The sequence below is a fragment of the Brachycentrus maculatus genome, unplaced genomic scaffold (assembly GCF_059751285.1).
Source record: "Brachycentrus maculatus isolate JH-2025_06_01 unplaced genomic scaffold, ASM5975128v1 h1tg000315l, whole genome shotgun sequence".
NCBI lineage: Eukaryota > Metazoa > Arthropoda > Insecta > Trichoptera > Brachycentridae > Brachycentrus > Brachycentrus maculatus.
In genome coordinates this window covers 252909-275870 of record NW_028281064.1, presented here as the reverse complement: position 1 = coordinate 275870, position 22962 = coordinate 252909, and the positions used below count along the sequence as shown (strand labels likewise).

General features: G+C 37.7%; 1 protein-coding gene across 11 annotated transcripts in view; it reads left to right on the top strand.

Moving 5' to 3' along the window:
• Kdm3 (Lysine demethylase 3) overlaps positions 1–22962 on the top strand; it is a 329361-nt gene that overhangs the window by 286517 nt on the left and 19882 nt on the right. For 4 of the 11 annotated variants that reach the window (XM_088268253.1, XM_088268255.1, XM_088268259.1 and 1 more), the window contains 2 exons: positions 14067–14793; positions 16017–16109. In XM_088268253.1, coding sequence (XP_088124379.1) covers positions 14067–14793; positions 16017–16109 — 820 coding nt within the window. Of the gene's footprint in view, positions 1–1507; positions 1895–14066; positions 14794–16016; positions 16110–22962 lie in introns of those variants that run through there. The other 7 variants (XM_088268256.1, XM_088268264.1, XM_088268262.1 and 4 more) reach the window with 3 other exon arrangements.

The window sequence follows — 22962 nt, the reverse complement described above, 5'->3', positions numbered from 1 at the left end:
AAGTATGAACGGTAAAAAAAGTAATTAAGTTAATGTAGTTGGAAAAAGGAGCAGAGGAAGACCGAGAAAAACTTGGCACGATCAAATAGGTAATCAATCACTTGAGAGTGGTCAAGTTAGGAATCGAAATAATTGGCGGGTATGTATATGAGGAGATGAATGAACGTGGAAGAGGCGTAGCAGTTTGCAAAAACAGAGTGGACTCTCTGCCTACCCCAATGGGAAGCAACGTGATGGTTAGTTAGTTAGTAAAGTGTATGTATATATATATATATATATATATATATATATATATATATATATATATATATATATATATATATATATATATACATATATATATATATATATATATATATATATATATATATATATATATATATATATATATATATATATATATATATATATATATATATATATATATATATATATATATATATATATATATATATATATATATATATATATATATATATATATATATATATATATATATATATATATATATATATATATATATATATATATATATATATATATATAATTTTAAGCTAATATTCTATAATCGCATTGATTAAATTTTATTCTTCAATCAACATTTTTTTAAAGGGCATTGAAAGACGTGTACGATATTATTTGGGGGTCACATTAATAAAGTTCAATCACATCATGTTTACAAAATTTAAATAAATATTTTTCCAAATATTTCGCTTTTGGTAATGTGAGATAATAAAAAATCCCAATGAATAGAAAACAAATATTATTATTTGGGCTTCAACCGATTTTAATTTTGTCTCAGAATTTTATAATAACAATAATGTTCTGTTAATGTATATTTGTATACACATATCCATACACGAAAGTTTAACAGCAATTCACCCTACCACAATTTGATCCTTTTTCTTATAATGAGCCGCTTATGCTCACAGAAATAGTATGAAATTGAAATATTTGTGTAAACAATAAAAACACAAATATTTCTCCTTTTTTATATTAAAAAAGGTACTTATTGTGTTTTTCATTGGAAATTACTCATTCATCATTTCAATCAATCTGTAATATGTATGTTTATATTTATTTAAACCCGCAACATCACTCTTGTTTGAAAAGAAACAACGAAATGTCTACACACTACATATCGACCTTATACTATTTTCAGTTTTCAAAATGTGCATAATAATAAAGTCGGAGAGAGTGTTCTCATCCTAATCTACGTCTTAGACCAGACATGACATCATCAATAAACAAGTGTAGGTAATATACGAGAGTGCCTATTCTCAATTTATTGCTGCAAAAAAACTCGTTTCTCCTCGTTTTGTATGCGTCAGATTATTTTCCATTTTCCGTTTCTTCAATGGGTTTATTATTCCGATCAGTAGTTAAGTTTTTTACACGTCAGCTCGCGAAGCCGCCGGACGGAGCCGAACGGTTCCGATCGCTGCCGACGCGAAACATTCACTTGTTGCTAGTATAGTCCCCGACCCCTCCGCAATTCCGCCGCCTCAGTCTTTTGTGCGCAGCTGTCGGGGAGGTACCTCGTCGCATTTTCCAACGATTATACACAGTTATATGCATAGTCAAAACTCCCGCGACGCCATCTTATTTCGCTTTTGGTGTGCAGGTGGACCGGTCTTTTAAAGAGATTCAAGGACATCGTTATATCGTTATCGAGAAAAGTTCTCGTACTTTATTTTAATTGAAGTGAATTAATAATTGGTGCTCTCGATTTATATGTTTTGTGTACGGAAAGCTCAAATACGTTGGAAAATATATTGTGTTTCGCATTTCATGGAATATAAAGAAGTTAACTCTGCACGTTATAATATCCTTGTGACCTTTATTAACGTAGTGTGTTGTTGCATACCACAGAAACCCGACATCTATATTTAGGGTAAGTGCATTGATCACGTAACTTAATACTGCGAACGTTTGTGTTCTCTCGAAGTCGTCATAAAAATGTGCACATTTTACAAAGGTTTAAACTTTCTAACTGGTTTAGCCTGTTTGTTTCAACGTTCGATTAAACTTTGCATTTCCACGGCTTCGAGCAAGGGCTACGATTACGGAATTCTTTGTAAGAGCATTGATCTTATTGAAGTTTGCACAAAGCAATACCCATTTGTTCTTTATAACATTGGTCGTTATCGTCGCGAGCGGTAATAGTAAAGAATTATATTATAATCCCTAAAAGTGATTGAATGTTTCGCGTGGGCCCGTAGAATAGTCACAAAACTTATCCGTATTCATTGTGTACTAGGTACACATAAAACTAGTGTCGTGACTACGTATAAATCATCGCAATACGCAACACCGAAGACCATTATGACGATGAATAATTTGGCCGTGGAAATGAAAGTGGCCGAATTATTATGGGTCGATTTCTCTCCGTAATAATTTGTTCTATTGCCGAGTAGCGGTTACGCTCCGAGTAATAACGACTATGCCATCGTCGTGACGGCAATATTGCAACGTCTATTCGATACGAAGCGATCTCAAGTTCGACTTTTGGCCATTTCTGCTGACCACGAGTAGTTCACTTATCCAAGATGGCGCAGAAAAAAAAACGGTTCCCGCCTCGTAAATTGAGAATGCGAAAATGGGATGCGTTGGCTCAGTCATATGATCATTATCAAGCTATTAACTCTCGCTATGAAATGAATTTATTATATGTACATAATATTATTGTTATATAATTGAACTGGTCCGAAATTAACGCTAATAATAATTGTTGTTTGACCTCTATTTGCACCCAGATAGTGCACAAGGCACCGCATTAGATTTATTTGCCCAATAATTATATTACATATATAAAGGCAACGTGTTTAATACTGGGTTCCAACATATATCCTATATAAACTCACAAGTAAAATCAAATACCTTAGTAACTTCTTGGCTAACTTAGAATCATTCAATTCGTTAAAATCATATCTTTAACGAGATAACGAGTGTTTGTGCCTAGAATTTTCACCCGTGAATTACATGAAATTATAGTAGCTTTTAACATAAAGAGTAAATCCACTCACAAGTAGAATAGGCTATAAAACTTAAGTTGAAGTTTATGCAGGGCTATGATAAGCGGTATTGCATAAGCTGTAGCTACATTTCAGAGACACTTGGACATTGGGTAATTTAAAAAATGCGTTCTATATTCTGTGTCTAGGACTGGATGAATAAAATTAAAGGTCTCATGGGGAAGGAAATGAAAATACAGCTCTAATGAGTAGGACACTCGAGGTTACTTACCTGTACTAGTTTTGCATCTTAGACATGAGTAATATATACGAGTATTTAGAGCTTTGGTGTTGAGTTTGTAGAGATCCATTTTAATTTATGTATCAAATGTTAAATTAAACACTGATTTTTTCAGTCTACTAAGTTGTATTTTATTGTTAGAAAAACACATAAAAATCAATTTTGTGACAACTGTTTCGCCTAATTATGGCATTTTCAAACGAATGGCATTTTCTAACAACAAAATACAACTCAGTAGACTAAGAAAACCAGTGTTTTTATTTAAAATTTAATACATAAATGAATGCGAGTCCCTAGTAATAATAATAATTTACGAGCTTATTCTAAGAGACTTTCAGAGATTATACCGCAACAAAGTTCCGCTTTTAATAAAAAAAAAAACATGTGTTATTTTCCGCCGAGAACTATCTATTTGAAAAAAAAAGTCATTTAAATCATCATACTAAATTCATAAATTACCTTATAGTTATTACAATCATTTTTTGTTTAATACATAAATGCATACGAGTCTCTAGTAATAATAATAATTTATTATTCGTTAGGTACTTTTTTCTATAAAAACTATTCGACGGAAGTACCTACCTACAGTAACAAAAAAAACATCAGATAAAGGACCTTCGAGGGTATTGTAAATGTACACACACACACACACAAAGATAGGACTATAAAACGTAGTGAAGTAGTGAAGGGAGCGCACGGTACCTACATAGTACCCGATGCACCTGCCGCCTGGGGCTCGACCCCTACATTCTGTCCTACACTGTTCCATCCACATTCCATTCGGGGAGGGGCGTCCATCACTATGATGTGCGCCATATTGCTTTGCCTAGTAATTTCATTACTGCGGAATTTCACAGGAAAGTATATTGACACCATTATTGCCAATAATACGCTACGACCGCGTTAAACTTCTAATTATACTTCGTTAAACTTCTAATTATACTGCGTTAAACTTCTAATTAAACTGCGTTAAACTTACACATTTATATTGCGATATTCGCCGCGTCATGTCGAATTGAATATCGAAAATTCCAACTAAACGTTCGACCGAATTGAATCATAATGACTCAACATCGTTTAAAATCGTTTTACAGTAAAATTAAACACCGTTTTGATTAATTTATGCAGTGTTTCGCATGAGGAAGCTATCTACAGCGTTCAAATTTACGCTTTTTTATATGGGTATCTCAGGATTAATTTTAAACTTAAAAAAAAACGCCAGTTTATCTATCTTCTTCTTCTAACTCTCCTTATCCGCAAAAAATGGTGCATAGGGCACTGCATCGTATTGACGCAGTGTTATCTTGATCGTTACTTACAAAAAGGCACGGTAATCACTCCTGCGCTTCAAATTAAATTAAATATTAAATAAGAGTGTAAGAACACTAATTTATTTTCACCCCCGCCCCGCGCCTGGGAATCGAACCCGGAACCTTCAGCATGGTAATTAAACACGCTTACCATTACACTACGGAGGAGGACTCCCTTGTCTGTCCTCTTACTGTTATAAAATAAAATATTTGCGGAAACCCGAACCCGAATTCCGAATTAATTAATGATGAAAACCGTATCGCCAACCAATAGACCAATAGCCGAATAATTTTGGTACATAGACCCAGGCAAGGGAGGCCCAAGAAACTCAATTTTGGTCCGACGAGCTGACCTAGCATATTTATGTGTAACTGCTAATTCACAATGATTCGTTCGTCGGTTTTATTTTGTAAGTTGTCGTGAGTGATCAATACTGATTATTGATTAAATTTCCATGTAAACATTCGGTAATGTTGGCATTACTAATATAATCGATAACATTGTTAAACGCTATAAATCAAAATATTTTTATACCACGATTATATTTCTATCTACGGTTCTAATGTCTTTGTTGGAAAAAGATAACATCGCCTTTGTAAATAATAATTATCGATCCAATTTTTATCAAAAAATCATCATTATCTCGAGTTTAATGAATTATTTATTGCTAAAATTAATTTTTATTTTTTGTGCGGGTAAATAAGTAGGTACTTGCATAAAATGAGTGATTTATTTGCATTGTTACGCATTCTACGATGAAGACACTAAAAACGTGTGAATTTTCCCAATACACGGTGGAACCGATTTAATCAGTTTTATTGTTCTCAGCATTACGCGCGGAAGACAAAGAGGATAAATAGTATTTAACATCTTTCATTATATGCTAATTTAATATTCAATACTCAATAATAATAATTAGTTTGATCGCTACGAACAATGGAGTGACATCACATGCGCCTCTTCATTTTTCACTACCATTGTCGAGAGATAAATACCAGTCCACAAATTATACCTGGTTCCCTTGACCCCGAAAGGGTCCTGGCGTCAAATCCTGCCCATTTTTTTTAAATGAATGTATTCGTCAGTTTTTCATTGCGCCTTTTATTTCGGGTGCCCACATGGCCAGGCCTTTCCCCGACATTATCTATTTATGGCTATTCTGTTTGATGAAGGTCGTTTTTTTTCTCTCTTTACGTTCAGGTATAATTCCTTTGTATCTTTTTAACTAACATAATGGTTTTTCGAATGAGCGATTGATAAAACTAGCAATAACATTGCATATATGTAGTGCATGTTAACTATTAAAAAATACTTGCTATTTTAGAAATTGGTTGGAAGCCTTTAGAAAAGAAATACAAGATTTATTTAGAAAATGGGCGCTGTTTAATATCGTGTAAATTTATGTATGATGAATGTTCTACTCTAACGATTGATAGCAGATATTCCTATCTATCTACTAGTTTTACTGTTAGGTTTTATGTAATTTTTTGTAACTTCCTCATATCGTAGATCGTTAAATTTGTTACTGACTTCTCTACCGTTTTAAACTCGCATTATTACGATGATGATACCTTCTAAAAATATTTTTAATAAAATTAAATAAAAACTGTTTAGCATTGAAATTCGTGTTATTATTCTCACTTTGATCGTTACGATGTTTATGACGATACTTGTGTGTAGCATCTGTAAACAGATACAGGAAAAGAAACGAACAATAAATAACACCGGCGATGTTTAGTATTTAGGCGTATGCTTTTACTTTCTGGCCGCCACCGCGGCTAGTCCCCGGCTCCCTCGCCACACGGTCCGTGACGCAAACCGCTGGCGATTCTTCGCGTGTTCCGTACAAAAATAACTTCCTTGGCAGCCCCCAAAGTGCCGCCGTATGTTTCCCCAGAAGGTCGCCACCTAAATACTGACTTACGAGCTGGCGTTTGCCTTCTTTGCGGGCATCCAACACGCGCCAGATAAGCCGAAAGTGTTCCATTCAGGAATGCTTCGGCCATTGTTGCGCTAGCTATTGTAGGATCGTCTCGCAGAAGGTCGCGGATCCGCCAACTACGGCGGCTCATTACCGCGCTAACGGAATGCGTCGGTCAGCACCGTCGTATCTCCGCACCATTGTGTTTCACTTCCCAGCGAAAAGAAAGAGCTCGGCATGGGAAATCCGATAAAATCTTATTACGATTCTCATCGTCTCATTTCCCATGATGTTTTTGCTCGCTGAGCTTCCGCGTACATTCGCCGCCCGCGACTCGGCCGGCATGCATGGTGACTTGTGATATTGCGGAGCACGCTCCCCGAAGCCCGCAGCAGGGACGGAGAAATTCCTACATAATTGAGATCGTGCGCCATGTTGGCAAACGGGCTTTTTTCCATTTCTATATGCGAAACATTACACACGCGTTCGACTGTAAACTGCAATACACACGTTTGTTCGCATTATTTAATTCAAACAATGAATTTTCTTTGTGCATTGTATTGTTAAGTTATTATAACAATCAAAACTAATTTAAAAAATCTACATTCGCAATTGATTCAAAGAGCTATTTTAAAATAAAGTAACAGGCAATAATGTAAGAAATCTGTCTAAATAGACTTCGGTGTCTAAAACAGCATCGTTCGTAGGATAAATGATGTATACATGCATCCATAATAATACCCTTTCATTTAAAGTACAATAAGTAAATAATTAGTTTCAATAGAAATATGCCAGGTCTGTCTGTATTCGAAATATAGTAAATAATGCATACATACATATTAGCCATCGTTTAAATCAGTTGTACAACCGTGGTATCGTTTATGGGTCGAGACGTTTCCTGTGCCCCCACATTGCTATGGATTTACCTCGACTACCATAAGCAAATTATGCTCGTATTCTCACCTGTGCAGTGTAGGAACCATTACAAGCGCGTCCAGCTAGCCGCTTTATTCTGAGCTTGATTCGTTCCACATTTCTACATTCTTCAGCCCACTGTAAATGCACTCTAGCAATTATCATTAAGCCACTGGATCCATTTATACGTTTTATTTAATCATCCGCGTGACTCCGTTAATTATTAATGTATAATCATCAGTATACTTCTACTATTAGTAAGGATTTATTTATGCACGCTATTATGCATATATTTTAATTGCTAATAATAATTATCAACCTTGTGTATTTACCTGTGTATTTATTTGTTCACCGGAATGATTGTTTTCAGGTGAAAATTGCCGGACCGAATTCCGTTATTTCTTTTGACAAACGAGGCATTTAATTCGCGCCTAATACTATACAAAATTCCGCTAAATTTTGTGTAATGGTGGGATTTTCTTTATTGCAACTGGTATATGTATAATGTTATTCAGTTCCAACCAAAACTTACATAGATACATACATACTTGCAGATACTTAAAACGACTTTGTCACTTTTCGTATTGTAAAAGTTAAGGTAGATAAATACATACTACAAGTGTAAATGGATAATCATCCCTTTTGTTTATCAAAACGATGATTAATGTTTTTTACGATACATGTATGTATTACGTTTTAAACTCCATTATTCCAAACACAAACCATAATATTATAGAGATAGATACATTGAATCGTTTTATTGTTGTCTTCGGCACATTAGCCTTGAGTATTGGTAATGTTAGTTCAGACTTTAACAGGCTTCTCGCTTGTAGCAAATTTTCCATTCCTAATAATGTTTTTTTAAGATTGTGTGACCCTGACATTCAAAAGATTCGATTAAATATTTTTCTTCCAGTACTATTTTTCAATTAAAATTGCTATTCAAACGACATTTCTGATTATGTAATTATCTTTTATCTCGATGTTTTCTTTCCGGCGAAAACAATTTGCCGGCTATCTTGAGGTTTATAAAAGCGAGCTTAATAAATAAATAATATTGTCACATTATTCGTAGTAACGTTGAAAACAAGCGGTTATTTCGTCATAATATGTACATACAAATCGATATTGGAAAGTAAAAATAATATAAACACGCCTCCGTGCGTGTGTTTGAGCGTTTCGGCGCATGTGTTGGCCATCAATTAGGATTGTGAGATGAACATCAGACTTGAGATCATATCTCTTGACCGCGCTCGACATGGCGGCGGATACCAGGAGTACAGATCAGTGCAGAAGGTGATGATGAATGGTGACACGTATTTGAATTATGCTAATTCCGCGTTTCTCCTCGGAGAGCGTTGCCCCCACCAAACCGCGCACACATTTACATCTTTCGTCTCCGTATGTGTCGCTCATACCTTCGTAACGGTCTCGTTCTTTGCATAATAATGTGTACTTCGTGAATGTTGGCTTTGCTGTTTTTGAAGACGACTTTTTTCGGATTTTCTTTGGATGTGTTTTTTTTACGATGTGGACTTCGTATAATCCATAGCCTCCATTCTGGGTTACGGAAATTAGTATACTAGTCAGATTATCGTAAAAATATAAAAATAACTTGGGAAAAATCCTACTTTGTATTGATTTTCGTAACTGAAAACACATATTCAGAGTTTAGAGATCGTTTTTTTTTTGTTGTAAAAAAACTTTTAGTAACCCTAAACCAAGATTTTTTCTTCTTAACTACTTAAGAATGCCACACGCTTTATTCATTGTGGATATTCGCGAAATTGTTTCGAGTTTCGAGTTTCGATCTCGGGAACTTTGAACGAATGACAATAATTTATTATTCGACTAGTTTTGTGGGTAGTGGATACCACAAACCCTGATACAATATCCATAGGGGGTGAATGCGTATGTAGAACTTAATTTATTCCCCTTTACGTACTGGCTATCTCTATATGTACATTCATTCTTGTCGCGAATCACTTTCTTCTTGTAAGTTATTAGTTCTGAAATCAAGTTTGACGTATTTTTGTAAAAACTCGCGTCAAAAGCGATTCCTCGAACGATCGTTAATAATATCGCTTACTCCTTTAAAGAACGTCATAAATAAAAAATCGTCAATTTTCAGTTGTGCATTTTTCCGGAATGCCCAGGAAATGTACTTTATCCCAGCAAAAGACGCATATTTTTAGCTTAACATCTACCCGCTACAGGGCAGAAAGTGTTGTTTTTGCATTTTGAAGAAAAAGTATGTTTAATCATTTTTTAAAATAAACTAAATATTTTTCAAATGGAGAAAAAACCGTCAGGTTTTACTTAAAAAGATCTGTCGCACAGTAAGAAGTCCAGTAAGTAGCTTGATATTTATTTTTAATACATTGTATTATATTTTTAAACTTTTAAAACGTTCTCCTGAAAAATCAAGTTTTTTGATTGATGACGTTCTTGAAAGGAGCGAGCGATATGAGAATACATTAGACACCGACACCAGCTGCATGAGAATGTCTCTGGACATTGAAGCCGACGCATTCGCACGACAGTACTTCTATGTATATCATAATTTACCTTCGCCGTTACGTAATTTGTAATAACGTGAGGTGATAGCCGATCGCGGCCGTCAACCGATCTCCAGTTCGCCGGGTGGATTCGTCCGATAGTACAAAAGTATAAATGATGTATTTATACGTAGTCGAACTCGCGCTCATTCCGGTTCGTGACTTGTATAAGCTATTTTCGTGACCGGCGAGTCGCCGAGCTGCTATCGTTAGGTAATGACCGCCTCGGGAGATTTCCCCTATTACCAGCGGCTGCGAGCCGAGGCCAGGCCGCCATCTTGCCGTCCGCGACTCCTCGTCCTGACTCCCTGTCGCTGCCATTCCTCTCCTCCGTCCAGCTCGGTCACTCGACCGTTAATTGTTCGAGTGATCGCTAAATTCTTTTCTTTTGACCCTTAATCCAATGGTGTATAGGGTACTGCATCATATTGACGCAGTGTTATCTTGATCGTTACTTATATGAAGGCGAGGCGATCACTCCCGCGGATCACTTCAGGGACCAGTCCAGGGTAATAAATAAATATTGTAGTCTACAAAATTTTGAGTGTCCAAATACTTGTTCACAAAATCTAGATTATCTCCAATTACAGGAGTTATTTTCATATTATTTATTGACATCTCATCAAAGAAGAAGAAGAATATGGAAGTCTGGGCATTTACGAGGCTGACGACCGTCATAGGCTGGTTTAAGTGATCAAATTGGTGAATGTTACACGTGTGTAAAGTGTAAACAAAATCACTTAAACCAGTCTATGATGGTCGTCAGCCCCGTAAATACCCAGACTTCCATATTCTTGTTCATCTTTGATGATATGTCAAAAAATAATATGGAAATATTAAGGTGTAAAATCACCAATATTTATTTTCATCACCCCCCTGGGAATCGATCCTGGGACCTCCAGCACGGTAGCTAAACACGCTAACCATTATACCACGAATCCAGACAATGAGGGAATTGCTAAATACCCGCTGATTACCATTACCACGTTTGTTACTTACTTTTGCTACTTTCCGCGGGTTTATTTAGTGTGGAGAATTTTTTGACAATTCGAAAACATGCGTGGTTGTATGTATTTGTTACGCAGTACTTAATACAATTTATTGTGTTCTGTTTTATTTTTTATTTCGTAGAAGTTTTCATTTTGTGTCAGCGGAATATTTACTGGCAACTTTCCAAGTATTAACATACAAAATGCATATATATTTCTTTGCTCCACATTTGGAAACACCACAAATTGGAAACACCACAAACTGGAAAAATTTGCCCTAATTAGAGAATGCACGCTAATCGGAACTGCTTTATCCAGGTTCAACAATAATGTTTTTTTTGTGTAGAAATAATGAATAGCATACCGATTCACCGCTTCGTGCGCATCGTGACAAAGTACATCCTACTATATATAGTATTACGTACATTTACTAACCGCACAACCGCCATTTTTTCTTTATCACGAATTCCTTTGTTTGTTTTGAAGTGATTTTTTATAGAATTCGTGATAAATCCGCGCTATCGCATCGCGGAGGACCGCGATAATGGGCAGTGAATAATGCGCCACAGTCGCGTGATAAGGCCAGCCAGCCTGGCCGTTCGGGTCGCCGCGCCGGGGTCATTGCGCAATCACACGCATTCTCCGGTATCGCTGTTTACTCGCGCGAGAGAACCATTTACATGCATCATTAGGCCTCGCGACAATAACGAACGAGTGATACGAGTTCAGGATTCGTTAACAAACTTACTTGTTTTGTCCACAACATTTCGTTACATTTTATACTACTACTACTACTATCACCATCACGCCGTTTTTCCAAACGGTAGAGAGAAAGGATGGGCTGTACCGTCATACACTTCTTCCTTCACATCCTTACATCTAGTCATACATATGCTCACTCCTTTCAACAACGTCAAATATAAAAAAACTTGATTTTTCGGGAGTTCGTTTTTAAAGTTTAAGAATATAATGAAATATAATTCATTATATTACTTTTTACTGTGCAACAGATATTTTTAGGTAAAACCTGAAGGTTTTTTATCCATTTGAAAATATTTTGTATATTTAAAAAAAAATTATTCAACAATACCTTTTCTTCAAAATGCAAAAACAACACTTTCTGCCCTGTAGCGGGTAAATATTAAGTTTAAAATGTGCCGCTTTCGCTGGGCTATAGTATCTACATTTTCTGGGCGTTCCGAAAACATGCACAACTGAAAATTGACGATTTTTGACAAATGACGTTGTTGAAAGGAGTGAGTGACATGTCCTCAGATTACTACGCAGACTTTTGACACCACCAGATTTTAGCTTCTGATTGATCTGATCGTGCCAAGTCTTTTTCGGCCGTCCTCATCCTGTTCTCATGTTCACATTCGCCATATATATTTTCTTATTCGCTATCCATTCGCTCCACATGGCCTAGAACTTAATCCAACAAAATAATATGTATTAATTCTTGTATTTGACTGGTCCCCGCTTACCCACGTAGGTAATTACAATTACATACTTCTGTATCCTTCCCGGTAGGTCGTAAATTGTACACTAAAGCTGGGTCAACCATTTCGTCGTACTTTGTATTCACAATTCGGAAAATAAAACCCGTTATATTCTGTACATCACAGTCGAATTACAATTGCGCGATAAATTCTCGTGCAAATTATAAAGGGGCTAACGTTTTACATACATAAACATATTGTTTCAGGGTCATTAGCATACCTTATACATAACCTTATATTACATTATTATTATAAGCATTTATATTGAATTTAAAGTTGCATTGAATTCCTACTCACTTTGAATAACGCGATTTCGTTCGTTTTTCTTGGATTTTATTAAATTCTAAATATCAGACATTACGCTCTCTCAGAAGGTAGAGTTTTAGTGTACTTACTTACTTTACTTACTTAGAACCCTTATCCGCACCCAATGGTGCATAGGGCACTGCATCGAATTGACGCAGTGTTATCTTGATCATTACTTACTTGAAGGCAAGGCGAATACCCTTGCGCTTCAGGAACCAGTCCAGGGTAATATTAAATAAATATTACAGTGTAAAATCACTAGTATTTATTTTCACCCCCCCCCTGGGAATCGAACCCGGGACCGGGAGAAAGTGACCAAGTGCATGTTGCTAATTAAATATGCGTATTTTTACTAAGTTATAGATTAATTTCCGCCTCCTTTGTCCGCCTCCGCAGTGTAATGGTCAGCACACTCGGCCACCGTTCTGGAGGTCCCGGGTTCGATTCCCAGGGGGGTCAAATAAATATAAGTGATTTTTCACTCTAATATTTATTCCATATTACCCTGGACTGGTACCTGAAGCGGAGGGCTGATCACCTTTCCTTCATGTGTTAACGATCAAGATAACACTGCGTTTATATGATGCAGTGCCCTCTGCACCATTGGGGTGCGGATAAGGGTTTGAAACATTAAGAATAAAGATTAATTTACGTTTGTAAAAAGTAATGGTTATCGTTAGAAATTTTCAACCATGGCTTTAGATATTCTCTTTCTCACTTTCTAAATAAAGTAGTCGGTGATAACAGGTGATGTTGGTTTAGTCAAAATGTTAGTTGAATAACATATTAAACTGGTTCGTTACAAAAATAGACAATATGTGTTTTAGTTTGTTAGTTGTAACCGACATACTTTCTACATCTTGAGTGAAGGGGTGGTTTCCGATACATAGAACCACACGAAGTTCGCTTTAACAGGGCGGATATTGAGATTCTGTCGACATGTTCCACCCTCCCCCTTCTGCCTTCCTGTGAAGCATCGGTAGTTCATATTCATCACTTCATTCTTCAACTAGAATTTATTATTGTTCTACACTTACGTACGTGGCATATTTAATGATGTATGATGTCGTATAGTTCGATGCAATATTAAAAATAAATTTATATTGCAACATAAATTTGTAATGAATATAATATGAATATGTGTTTAAATTTTGATTCGCTGTTAAGAATTTATCTTAGGGAAATGTAGCCTCTCTGGAATATTTCAATTCGAAATACTCTAACTGAACTCTGTTATTTACTTAAAACCAATCGAAATTGTTTAATGCGAGCGAGAGACGTAATCTTATAATTTGTTATTTTTTATTTTCAGAACTCAAGAAAACACCAAAAAAACGGAAAACAGGGGATAAAGTTTTAGCTAAGTTAAAAAATAAAGTGAAACAAGTGTTCGTCGATTGTGATCCTCCCAAAGAGGATATCGAAAATAAAAGCAAGAAGAAAAGTGAAGGCAGTTTGAGTAAGAAGAAAATATTAGAGGAAGTGAATAATAGCAAGTTACGGGAGTCGGAAGAGAGAGAGAGAGAGAGTGAAAGTGAAGTGCCCGGTGAGTGCGCGCGCGCAGTGGAGGACGGGACCGCCGGACCTTCGGGAGTGCCAGCGGCAGCAGCGGTAGAGCCGCCCCCGGAGCAGCCCGCGCCCCCGCCCTTGGAGCCGCCGCCGCCCGCCGCCACGGGAGCGCTGGACGATGCGGCCAGGATGGACGAGGGCGGCCGCTTCCCGGACGACCGCAGCGACTCGGGCGTGAGCAGCCTGCGCTCCGCCTCCGGGGACGAGCGCTCGGGCTCGCGCTCCAGCGCCAGCGCGCTGTCCGTGCCCGAGGAGCACGAGCCCGCGCGCGGCATGGCGCAGCCCGCGGCGCCCGCGCCCGCCGCGCCGCGCGCGCCGCCGCTGCTGCCGCACGCGCCGCACATGCAGCACATGCTGCACTACCCGCCGCCGCTGCACCACCTGCCGCCGCCCGACCTCTACCAGCCCACCGACCTCATGTGGCCCAAGCGCTACCCCGACGACTACCTCGAGCGCCATCCCCTGCTCAGGTACACTTACTCAATTTACATCCAAATATTATTTCTTCCCAATTTCTTCAAACTCTCATCCGCACCCGATGGCGCATAGACCACTTCGTCATATAAACGCAGTGTTATCTTGATCATTGACACGTGAAAGAAAGGTGATGAGCCCTCCGCTTAAAAACACCGCGTAAAAATGACTATCGTATCGCCTTAGAATTTATGAGCAGTTTTTCCTCGTGCACAAACGTTAGACTACATTTTAACTTTTTTCACTCTGACCATTTTTTCTCATAACTGATCAGCTACTCTGATCACAAAAATGCGACGTTTTCTACCATTAAAATAAATATTTTGGTTCCTTAATTTTGGGACACTCTGTCTGGCAATTCGTATGACCATGTTAATTAAGATTAACTGTATTTATCTGAAATATTTTTTGGTAAAATATACTTGGGTGATGAAAAGAAATCAGTGATTAAAGTTATACCTGCGCCGGGCCAGACATTGTGGCCCACGGAGCTGCCTACTAGAATCATACGGGCCAGAATGTCTGGCCTACAGAGTGGTAAGAGTTAAAGATATAATCAATGTTTCGCGAATTACTTTACATACATGAATATATGAATTCCCATTTGACTATGGTTCTATTAATTTTATTCGCGCAACCCGAACCCGTCATTCGTCCTTCGAACTTCACAAAACAAATCTTAGTTAAAATTTGCGAGGATGATCTTGCGTAGCTCGGCCTAACAAATAATGATGCTAAACGTTTAAACTAGGTGTCCTGATTTCATCTCATTTTCTGCTAGTCTGAAATTTTATACATTTGAGCCGTGACCCGTTTTCGTATGCCCATCATAAAACAATATAATAAAACATGATTACTGGATGTTCTACGTTGATCTTCTTATCAGTCGTAACGCTGTTGACACAACCATATTTTCGTTTTCTTTCAGCTTAAAAAGTTACATAATATTGACTGAAATTAAACCTGCCGTTTTCATATACCGACCCATCCAAAATTCCGCCAATCCTAGCTATAAATTAAAATATTTTAATCCAAAAAGATTGACCCGAACGCGTGGTCGATAGGGTACCTCGTATTTAACGTTAAAGTTACGTTAAAGTTACGTTTTGGACCAGTATTGTCCAATGGTAGGAGCACCTTTAAATTTAACAGCATACAAAAAAGTCCCACGCTGCGGTCTCATGACCTGACTGACTTTGCTTCTTGCCTGTACCGACAGGAGCCAGCAGTTCCTGCACGGCGCGCCCTATACTGAGGCGGAGCTAGCCCTGGCCGCAGGCCAACCGTCGCAGAGGTTCCTCGCATTTTATAGGTATGTCCAAACACATCTATCCTCATGTCCATCTTGTCCGACTTCCTGCATGCTATATCTGTGACCGCTTCACGTTTCAGCCGTGTCCACTACTGACCTCTCCCTATCCGACTCTTCGGTGTATCTGTGCCCGCTTCACGCTATACTACCACCTCCACTACTGATCTCTCCCTATCCGACTCTTCGGTGTAACTGTGCCCGCTTTATGCTATACAGCCATGTCCACCACTGACCTCTCCCTATCCGACTCTTCGGTGTACATGTGCCCGCTTCGCGCTATACAGCCATGTCCACCACTGGCCTCTCCCCGTCCGACTCTTCGGTATATCTGTGCCCGCTTCACGCTATACTACCACCTCCACTACTGATCTCTCCCTATCCGACTCTTCGGTGTAACTGTGCCCGCTTTATGCTATACAGCCATGTCCACCACTGACCTCTCCCTATCCGACTCTTCGGTGTACATGTGCCCGCTTCGCGCTATACAGCCATGTCCACCACTGGCCTCTCCCCGTCCGACTCTTCGGTATATCTGTGCCCGCTTCACGCTATACTACCACCTCCACTACTGATCTCTCCCTATCCGACTCTTCGGTGTAACTGTGCCCGCTTTACGCTATACAGCCATGTCTACCACTGACCTCTCCCTATCCGACTCTTCGGTGTACATGTGCCCGCTTCGCGCTATACAGCCATGTCCACCACTGGCCTCTCCCCTTCCGACTCTTCGGTATATCTGTGCCCGCTTCACGCTATACTACCACCTCCACTACTGATCTCTCCCTATCCGACTCTTCGGTGTAACTGTGCCCGCTTCACGCTATACAGCCATGTCCACTACTGACCTCTCCCCGTCCGACTCATGGGTATATCTGTGCCCGCTTCACGGTACAAAGCCCTGTCCATCTCCTCCGACATATCACTCCCCCCTCCCCTCCCCCGCCAGTCCTCGTGATCGTTTTTTCGGCCAGACCGTCGAAATGTTTTTGTCTGTCATGTGATCGTTGTTAATTTTTGTTATTTCGTGATATGACGACCCATTTAAACATATAATAACAAGAAGACGCAAACTACCATAATTAATGTGTGTCTAAAAATTATTTAGTGGCTCTATGGTGTCGGATTGTGAATTCTGTTACTTAATTTATGGTCAGGATGTTAATTCGACTAATAACGTATTTGTGTAATATATCCAAGGTTATGAAGCCATCGAATATGCATAGTAAAGATTGATTCATTTTTGCATTGGTGGGAATTAAGAATAATGTTTGAATTTTTAAAAATCCATACTTTAGGGTTAACTTATTTTTAAAAGTCGTAGGAATATTTATGTTTGGTGTTTTTATGCTAAAATAATAGAGTTTGGAACTAGAGTAGAGTTAGAAAGCAGGAACGGCGTTTTGAGGATCAGTTTTAGTGCTGCAAAGTACACACGTATGAGTATTACGCGGATTTGTATGATGTATTGAAAATTCTGATTCGTATTTCTCTAGAATGTCGATATAAATTCTACAAGTTTTCTTTCATTCAACTCTGGAATGTATGTGACTATTCCTGTTAAATTCCTAAAAGAATTACGACAAAATCTGTGATTTTACATTTTAGAAAACGTTCCGCGTATACTTCTTTCTCCTGCATAAAGATTAACGACTCGCAATTATTCATACGCGCCTGCGAGCATGAATTCGCCATTCGTTTCGGAGGTATTCGCGGCATGTGTTATTTATAATGCGTGATCAATGCCAGCTTTGTTTTGTCCGCTGCTCGAGTATTTTCGTTTTTAGTTTTATTTTCATCCGCGATGTTTACTTTATTCCTCCGTGTTTTCCCGTCGGTACATATCGCTTCGCGTTTCTTGGCTCGCCCGCGAAATGGGTCATGCGCCGTCATAAACATATCTTACCTTATCTGTCGTATTTTTATTATTTCTAGTTATTTGAATTGTTACATCACGGTGTTAATATCTTTTATCAATAAACATGATTCGGCTCGGAAAATTCCGCGCTCGGGCCAAATATCCGGTGACACATGTCGCTGGTCGCGGTATCGCGGGACGCGCGGGCCCGGCCGTGATCGATCCATCACAATCGGCGACAGCACAGCACTGTGGCTCGTGAGTGGAAGTGCAGTCGTGACAGTGATCCGCCGGCGTGATTATGAGGCCGTTCCGCTATTCCGTTCCCGCGAACCCGCTCCCCGTCCCCGGTACTCGATCCCCGGTACCCGTCTCGCCTAACCGGTCGCGGATTGTGCGCGATATTGCAATCGATATTTTATTGCGAAAACGAAATGTTTCGTTATTATCCGACGCCCCGAGGCCGCGTCCGTGAACCGACTCTGAATTAATAGCTCCGGGTAATTTATTTAGATTCAATTACAACAACAACAATAATAATAATAAAAAAATACTTTAGTAGCTATTTATAAATAGTACAGTACGTTAGTAATTGTTATCACTTGTTCGCTTATCACGACTGGTGTGAAAGAACGCCTTGTTTTTCTTCATTGATAAGATATAACACGGTAATAATAGGTCACGCCATTTATCTAGCTTAGTCACTTTGTTGTAATTGCGACAATTCGTTTAACTGCTTCGTGTCGAGATGTCTAAGAGAGAAAAGTTCGAGACAACTATAACGTATATTTAGGACCACTGTATTGGTGAAATGTAGAACACCATAATAAACCATAATGGTTAAAACTCTTCCTACTTCATGTTTGAAACTTTCTATAAATAAATAAATTACTAGCGCTAGTGAGGAACGGACGAAGTAATGTAGGTACACATCTTACAATACATTAACATACAAATTTTTAAAGGTGCATATTACATATCCGTTATATTCTTATGTTAAATTTGTTACGAAATGTATTCGGCTGTCCAAACTCAAAACACAGTAAGGGACAATTTTTTTTGTAGTACGTTTTTTTTTGCATTTTTGGACTTCTTTTTGGAATCTGCTTAGTCCAAAAATGCAAAAAAAAACGCACTACAAAAAAATGTCCCTTACTGTGTTTTGAGTTTGGACAGCCGTATTGTCTCTACAGTCCCTAAATAAACTATGGTCATTGTTATTTTTTCCTAAATAATTTTTTTACATTTGTGCGCAATTCTGTTATGTAGATTATTAACCCCTCCTGTTCTCAGTGTCATTCATTATCCATGTCTAACAATACATACTTGTTTATCTGCGAATTTTATTCTTTATTTTTCATAAAATCAGTTCCATGATAAGCTATAATTAAATTCGGATCAATTTCCACGATCCATTAGAAAATTCAACTTCTTAAGTAATATATATCGCTTACTAACGCAAAGGAAGAAGCCCTGAGACCCAAATGATTTCCGTTTTTAGCCACCTTCTATTCAATACTACATATTTCGTATTTTATTTCATTTATACGTCGAAATTTACTAATTTCGCGGCTGAAATTCTGTTATAAAATTTTTAATATTTCAATGTATGCTTTTTCAAAAAAACCTTATCCGCACCCAATGGTGCATAGGGCACTGCGTCATATAAAAACGGTGTTATCTTGATCGTTAACACATGAAGGAAAAGTGATCAGCCCTGCGCTTCAGGTTCCAATCCAGGGTAAAATCAAATAACTATTGTAGTGAAAAGTCACTTCTATTTATTTGACTCCCCCCCTGGGAGTCGAACCCGGGACCTCCGGTACGGCAGCCGAGCGTGCTGACCATTACACTACGGAAGCCGACAACAATGTCAGCTTAGAGAATTAAAACTAAAAGTGCTCATATATTGGCCGACGAAATGACCTTGGGTAATGAAGATTGATTTGATTTCATCCGAATAAGATCCCATAGCGAGATTCTCTTGTACATGCACCCTATTTATGGTGACTTGGGAACGCGATGTGGAAAGGCTAGGCATGCACAATGCAGTACGTAAACACGCAGGTTCACGATCTTCCGTTGTTATACGTAATGATGATAATTACTCTCCGTGACTGGCACATCTGTAATCGAGATAACTCTAACCTCGTACTGCTCTCCGTGCTGCTCCGCGCTCGCGGACCTTTACAGGCTTCGAACTGCTCGTAATTATTTACTCCACTCTCCCTTGACCGTGTATTTGCTCCGTAAACGATTCATTATTCTGTCACATCCTAGGTTTATCCAATTGTTATACAGTAAATCCCCCTACTACGCTGAGATAGGTACCGCGTTATCGTAGTGGATTTTATAGGGAAGTTAATGTTTTAAATTTTATTTCAATTTTAAATGACTCATTTCAGTCATTTCCGTTAGTCAAAATGTAAATACAATTTAAAACATTTATAAAAATTCACTATGTTAAAGGGGTACCTATGTCGACGTTGTAGGGAGGTTAACTGTACTCCTTTTTAACTTCCCAAATTACAGATATAACTTTATTTTTAGTTTGTAAACTTATACAGCGGAACCTCGGTTCTACTTTGCTCCATAAAACTATACATAACCCGGATAAATATATCTATACAATATAATCAGCAAATCATGGTCACAACTGTCGTCACGAAAGGCGATTCAGTTGGCTTGGCCATGTACTCCGCATGCCTCCTGAGAGCCTCAATCAAGCTTGCCTCTTTTACAAGGCATCAGGTTCGCACCGCCCAGGACGTCCACTGCTGACTATTCGTCGGCAGTTCTCGTCAGAACTTCGGGACGCGGATCTGACTTGGGATGATGCAAGGGAGCTGGCAGCCGACAGAAAAGCCTGAAGACAGTTTGTGGACTCTATATGCTCCACCTACGGAGCGGATATGGTTTTATAATAATAAAATATAATATTAATAAACAAACGAAATATAGTAAGTATTACGGCTCAATACAGGCTATGCCAAAACAGCCAAAATGTAGATAAATTATATGCACAAGAATATTTAAGAATAAAAAAAAAAAACAATAAAATGAAAGTATGTTTGGTAATGTGAATATTGAATGACTTTGAGTACTTTGACCTTGGTAAAGGTTAAGTATTTAATGTTTGCGTACGTATTATAATACGATTTTGTATGTCATTATTGTTTATTTTGATATAAACATCGTGATAATTTACTATTTACTTAGATAATAATTAACCTACATTATTTTAGTGACGGCTAACGCATTTTGATCCCGGAATGATAGGGGCATATTCTGTGCTTTAGTTTTCGTAAATATGTACATTTACCACCGTGACAATTGTCATTAAATTCACCAAAAAATGTCCCCTTATCGACCATCGTGTGATGAATAAAAAAGTAACTAACTAACCATCACGCCGCATCCCGCAGAGCTAGGCAGACATAATAAAACGCCACACTAATATGTCTTTGCAAACAATCTTCGCCTCTTCCGCATTCATGCATCTACTCTTACATACCCGCCGATTATCCCTACTCCTGACCTGACCACTTTCGAGTAATTAAAATATGTACTTGATCATGCAAGTTTTCCTCGGTGTGATGATAATTAGATGTCAAAAACATTTTTAATTCATAGGAACAATCATGATGTATGTATGTAAACGAGTTAATCTAGAAACAATACCTTTTTATATGTTTTACGTATTGTCTATTTTTACGTTGTAGCTTTTAAGGCAATAAGCACACGTTTGGATTTACATATTCAAATAGCGTTTTTAAATTTTCGGGCTAATAGTGTTCCCGATAACCTCGTTTAACAAAAATATGTCTACAACTTATTTTTAAAAGATTAATGCTCTTTGGGTTAAATACGAATTCATAATTAGATTAGTGTTTATTTATTTACTAGTACAGCAGGACCTCTATAATCCGAACCCCCGCTAATCCGAACACCTTTGTAATCCGAACGCCCACTCATCCCTTAAAAACATACATGCCTAGAATGGGCTGACCAAGTGGATTTTCCTGTGCTAGAGAAGATGTTTCACGTAAATTGAGAGACAAAGCTTTTTACTTATCATTAAATAAACCTTGAACAACTGAAAATTTTGATTTATTAAAAAAAGTTGAATACATTTAAAATTTCACAATACATATAAGTACTTACGGTTTATTTCATAAAAAAATATCTTACAGATTCTCTGTACTGTAACCCGAACACTCCACTAGTCCGAACAAAGGGTAAATTTTCGGCGTTCGGATTATACAGGTCCTGCTGTACATACAAATTGGATTGTATTTAAATAATAATGTATTTAAATCCATTTCGCCCTTTCCACCTTTTGTCAGCAGATATTTGCTGTCGTTACATAAGTAATTATAGAAATACAGTATTTTATAGCGCAAGAGTTGGGAAATCACGATTACATTAAATATGAAATTATTCTTATTATGCATAAATTACAATCGTTTTTATAATTAACAGTGATAGCTGACCCAGATTCAGCCATTCTTTGCAATCCTATAGCAATTAGTTTTAAATTCCAACTCGCTCCGAAGAAGATTACAGCTATTATCAGTGTCACTTATCACTTCATTATGTTATGCGTTAGGCGATGTTAATTTCATTATAAAATTACGCGTTGAATCTTACAATAAATTAATATTGTTTACGAATAAATTTTATTTATCGTTTCGGCATTCACTTTGTGGTAAGACATGAATAAATTATGAAAAAAAAAAACAATTTTTTTTACCACTTGAGTATTATATTGTTACGCCTAGTTTCGGAAGCTAGAGATGCTTCCTTCCATCAACGGGTTTAAATTAAAATATATTTTATAATTAAACCCGAAGGTGGAAGCATATGTAGCTTCCGAAACTAGTCGTAACAATATAATACTTGTGTGGTAAAAAAACAAATGTTTTTTAAAATAAGTTAAAAGCAAACATTTTTGTTGAAAATCATATCATATAAACCAGAATTTTCAAATAAAGTATT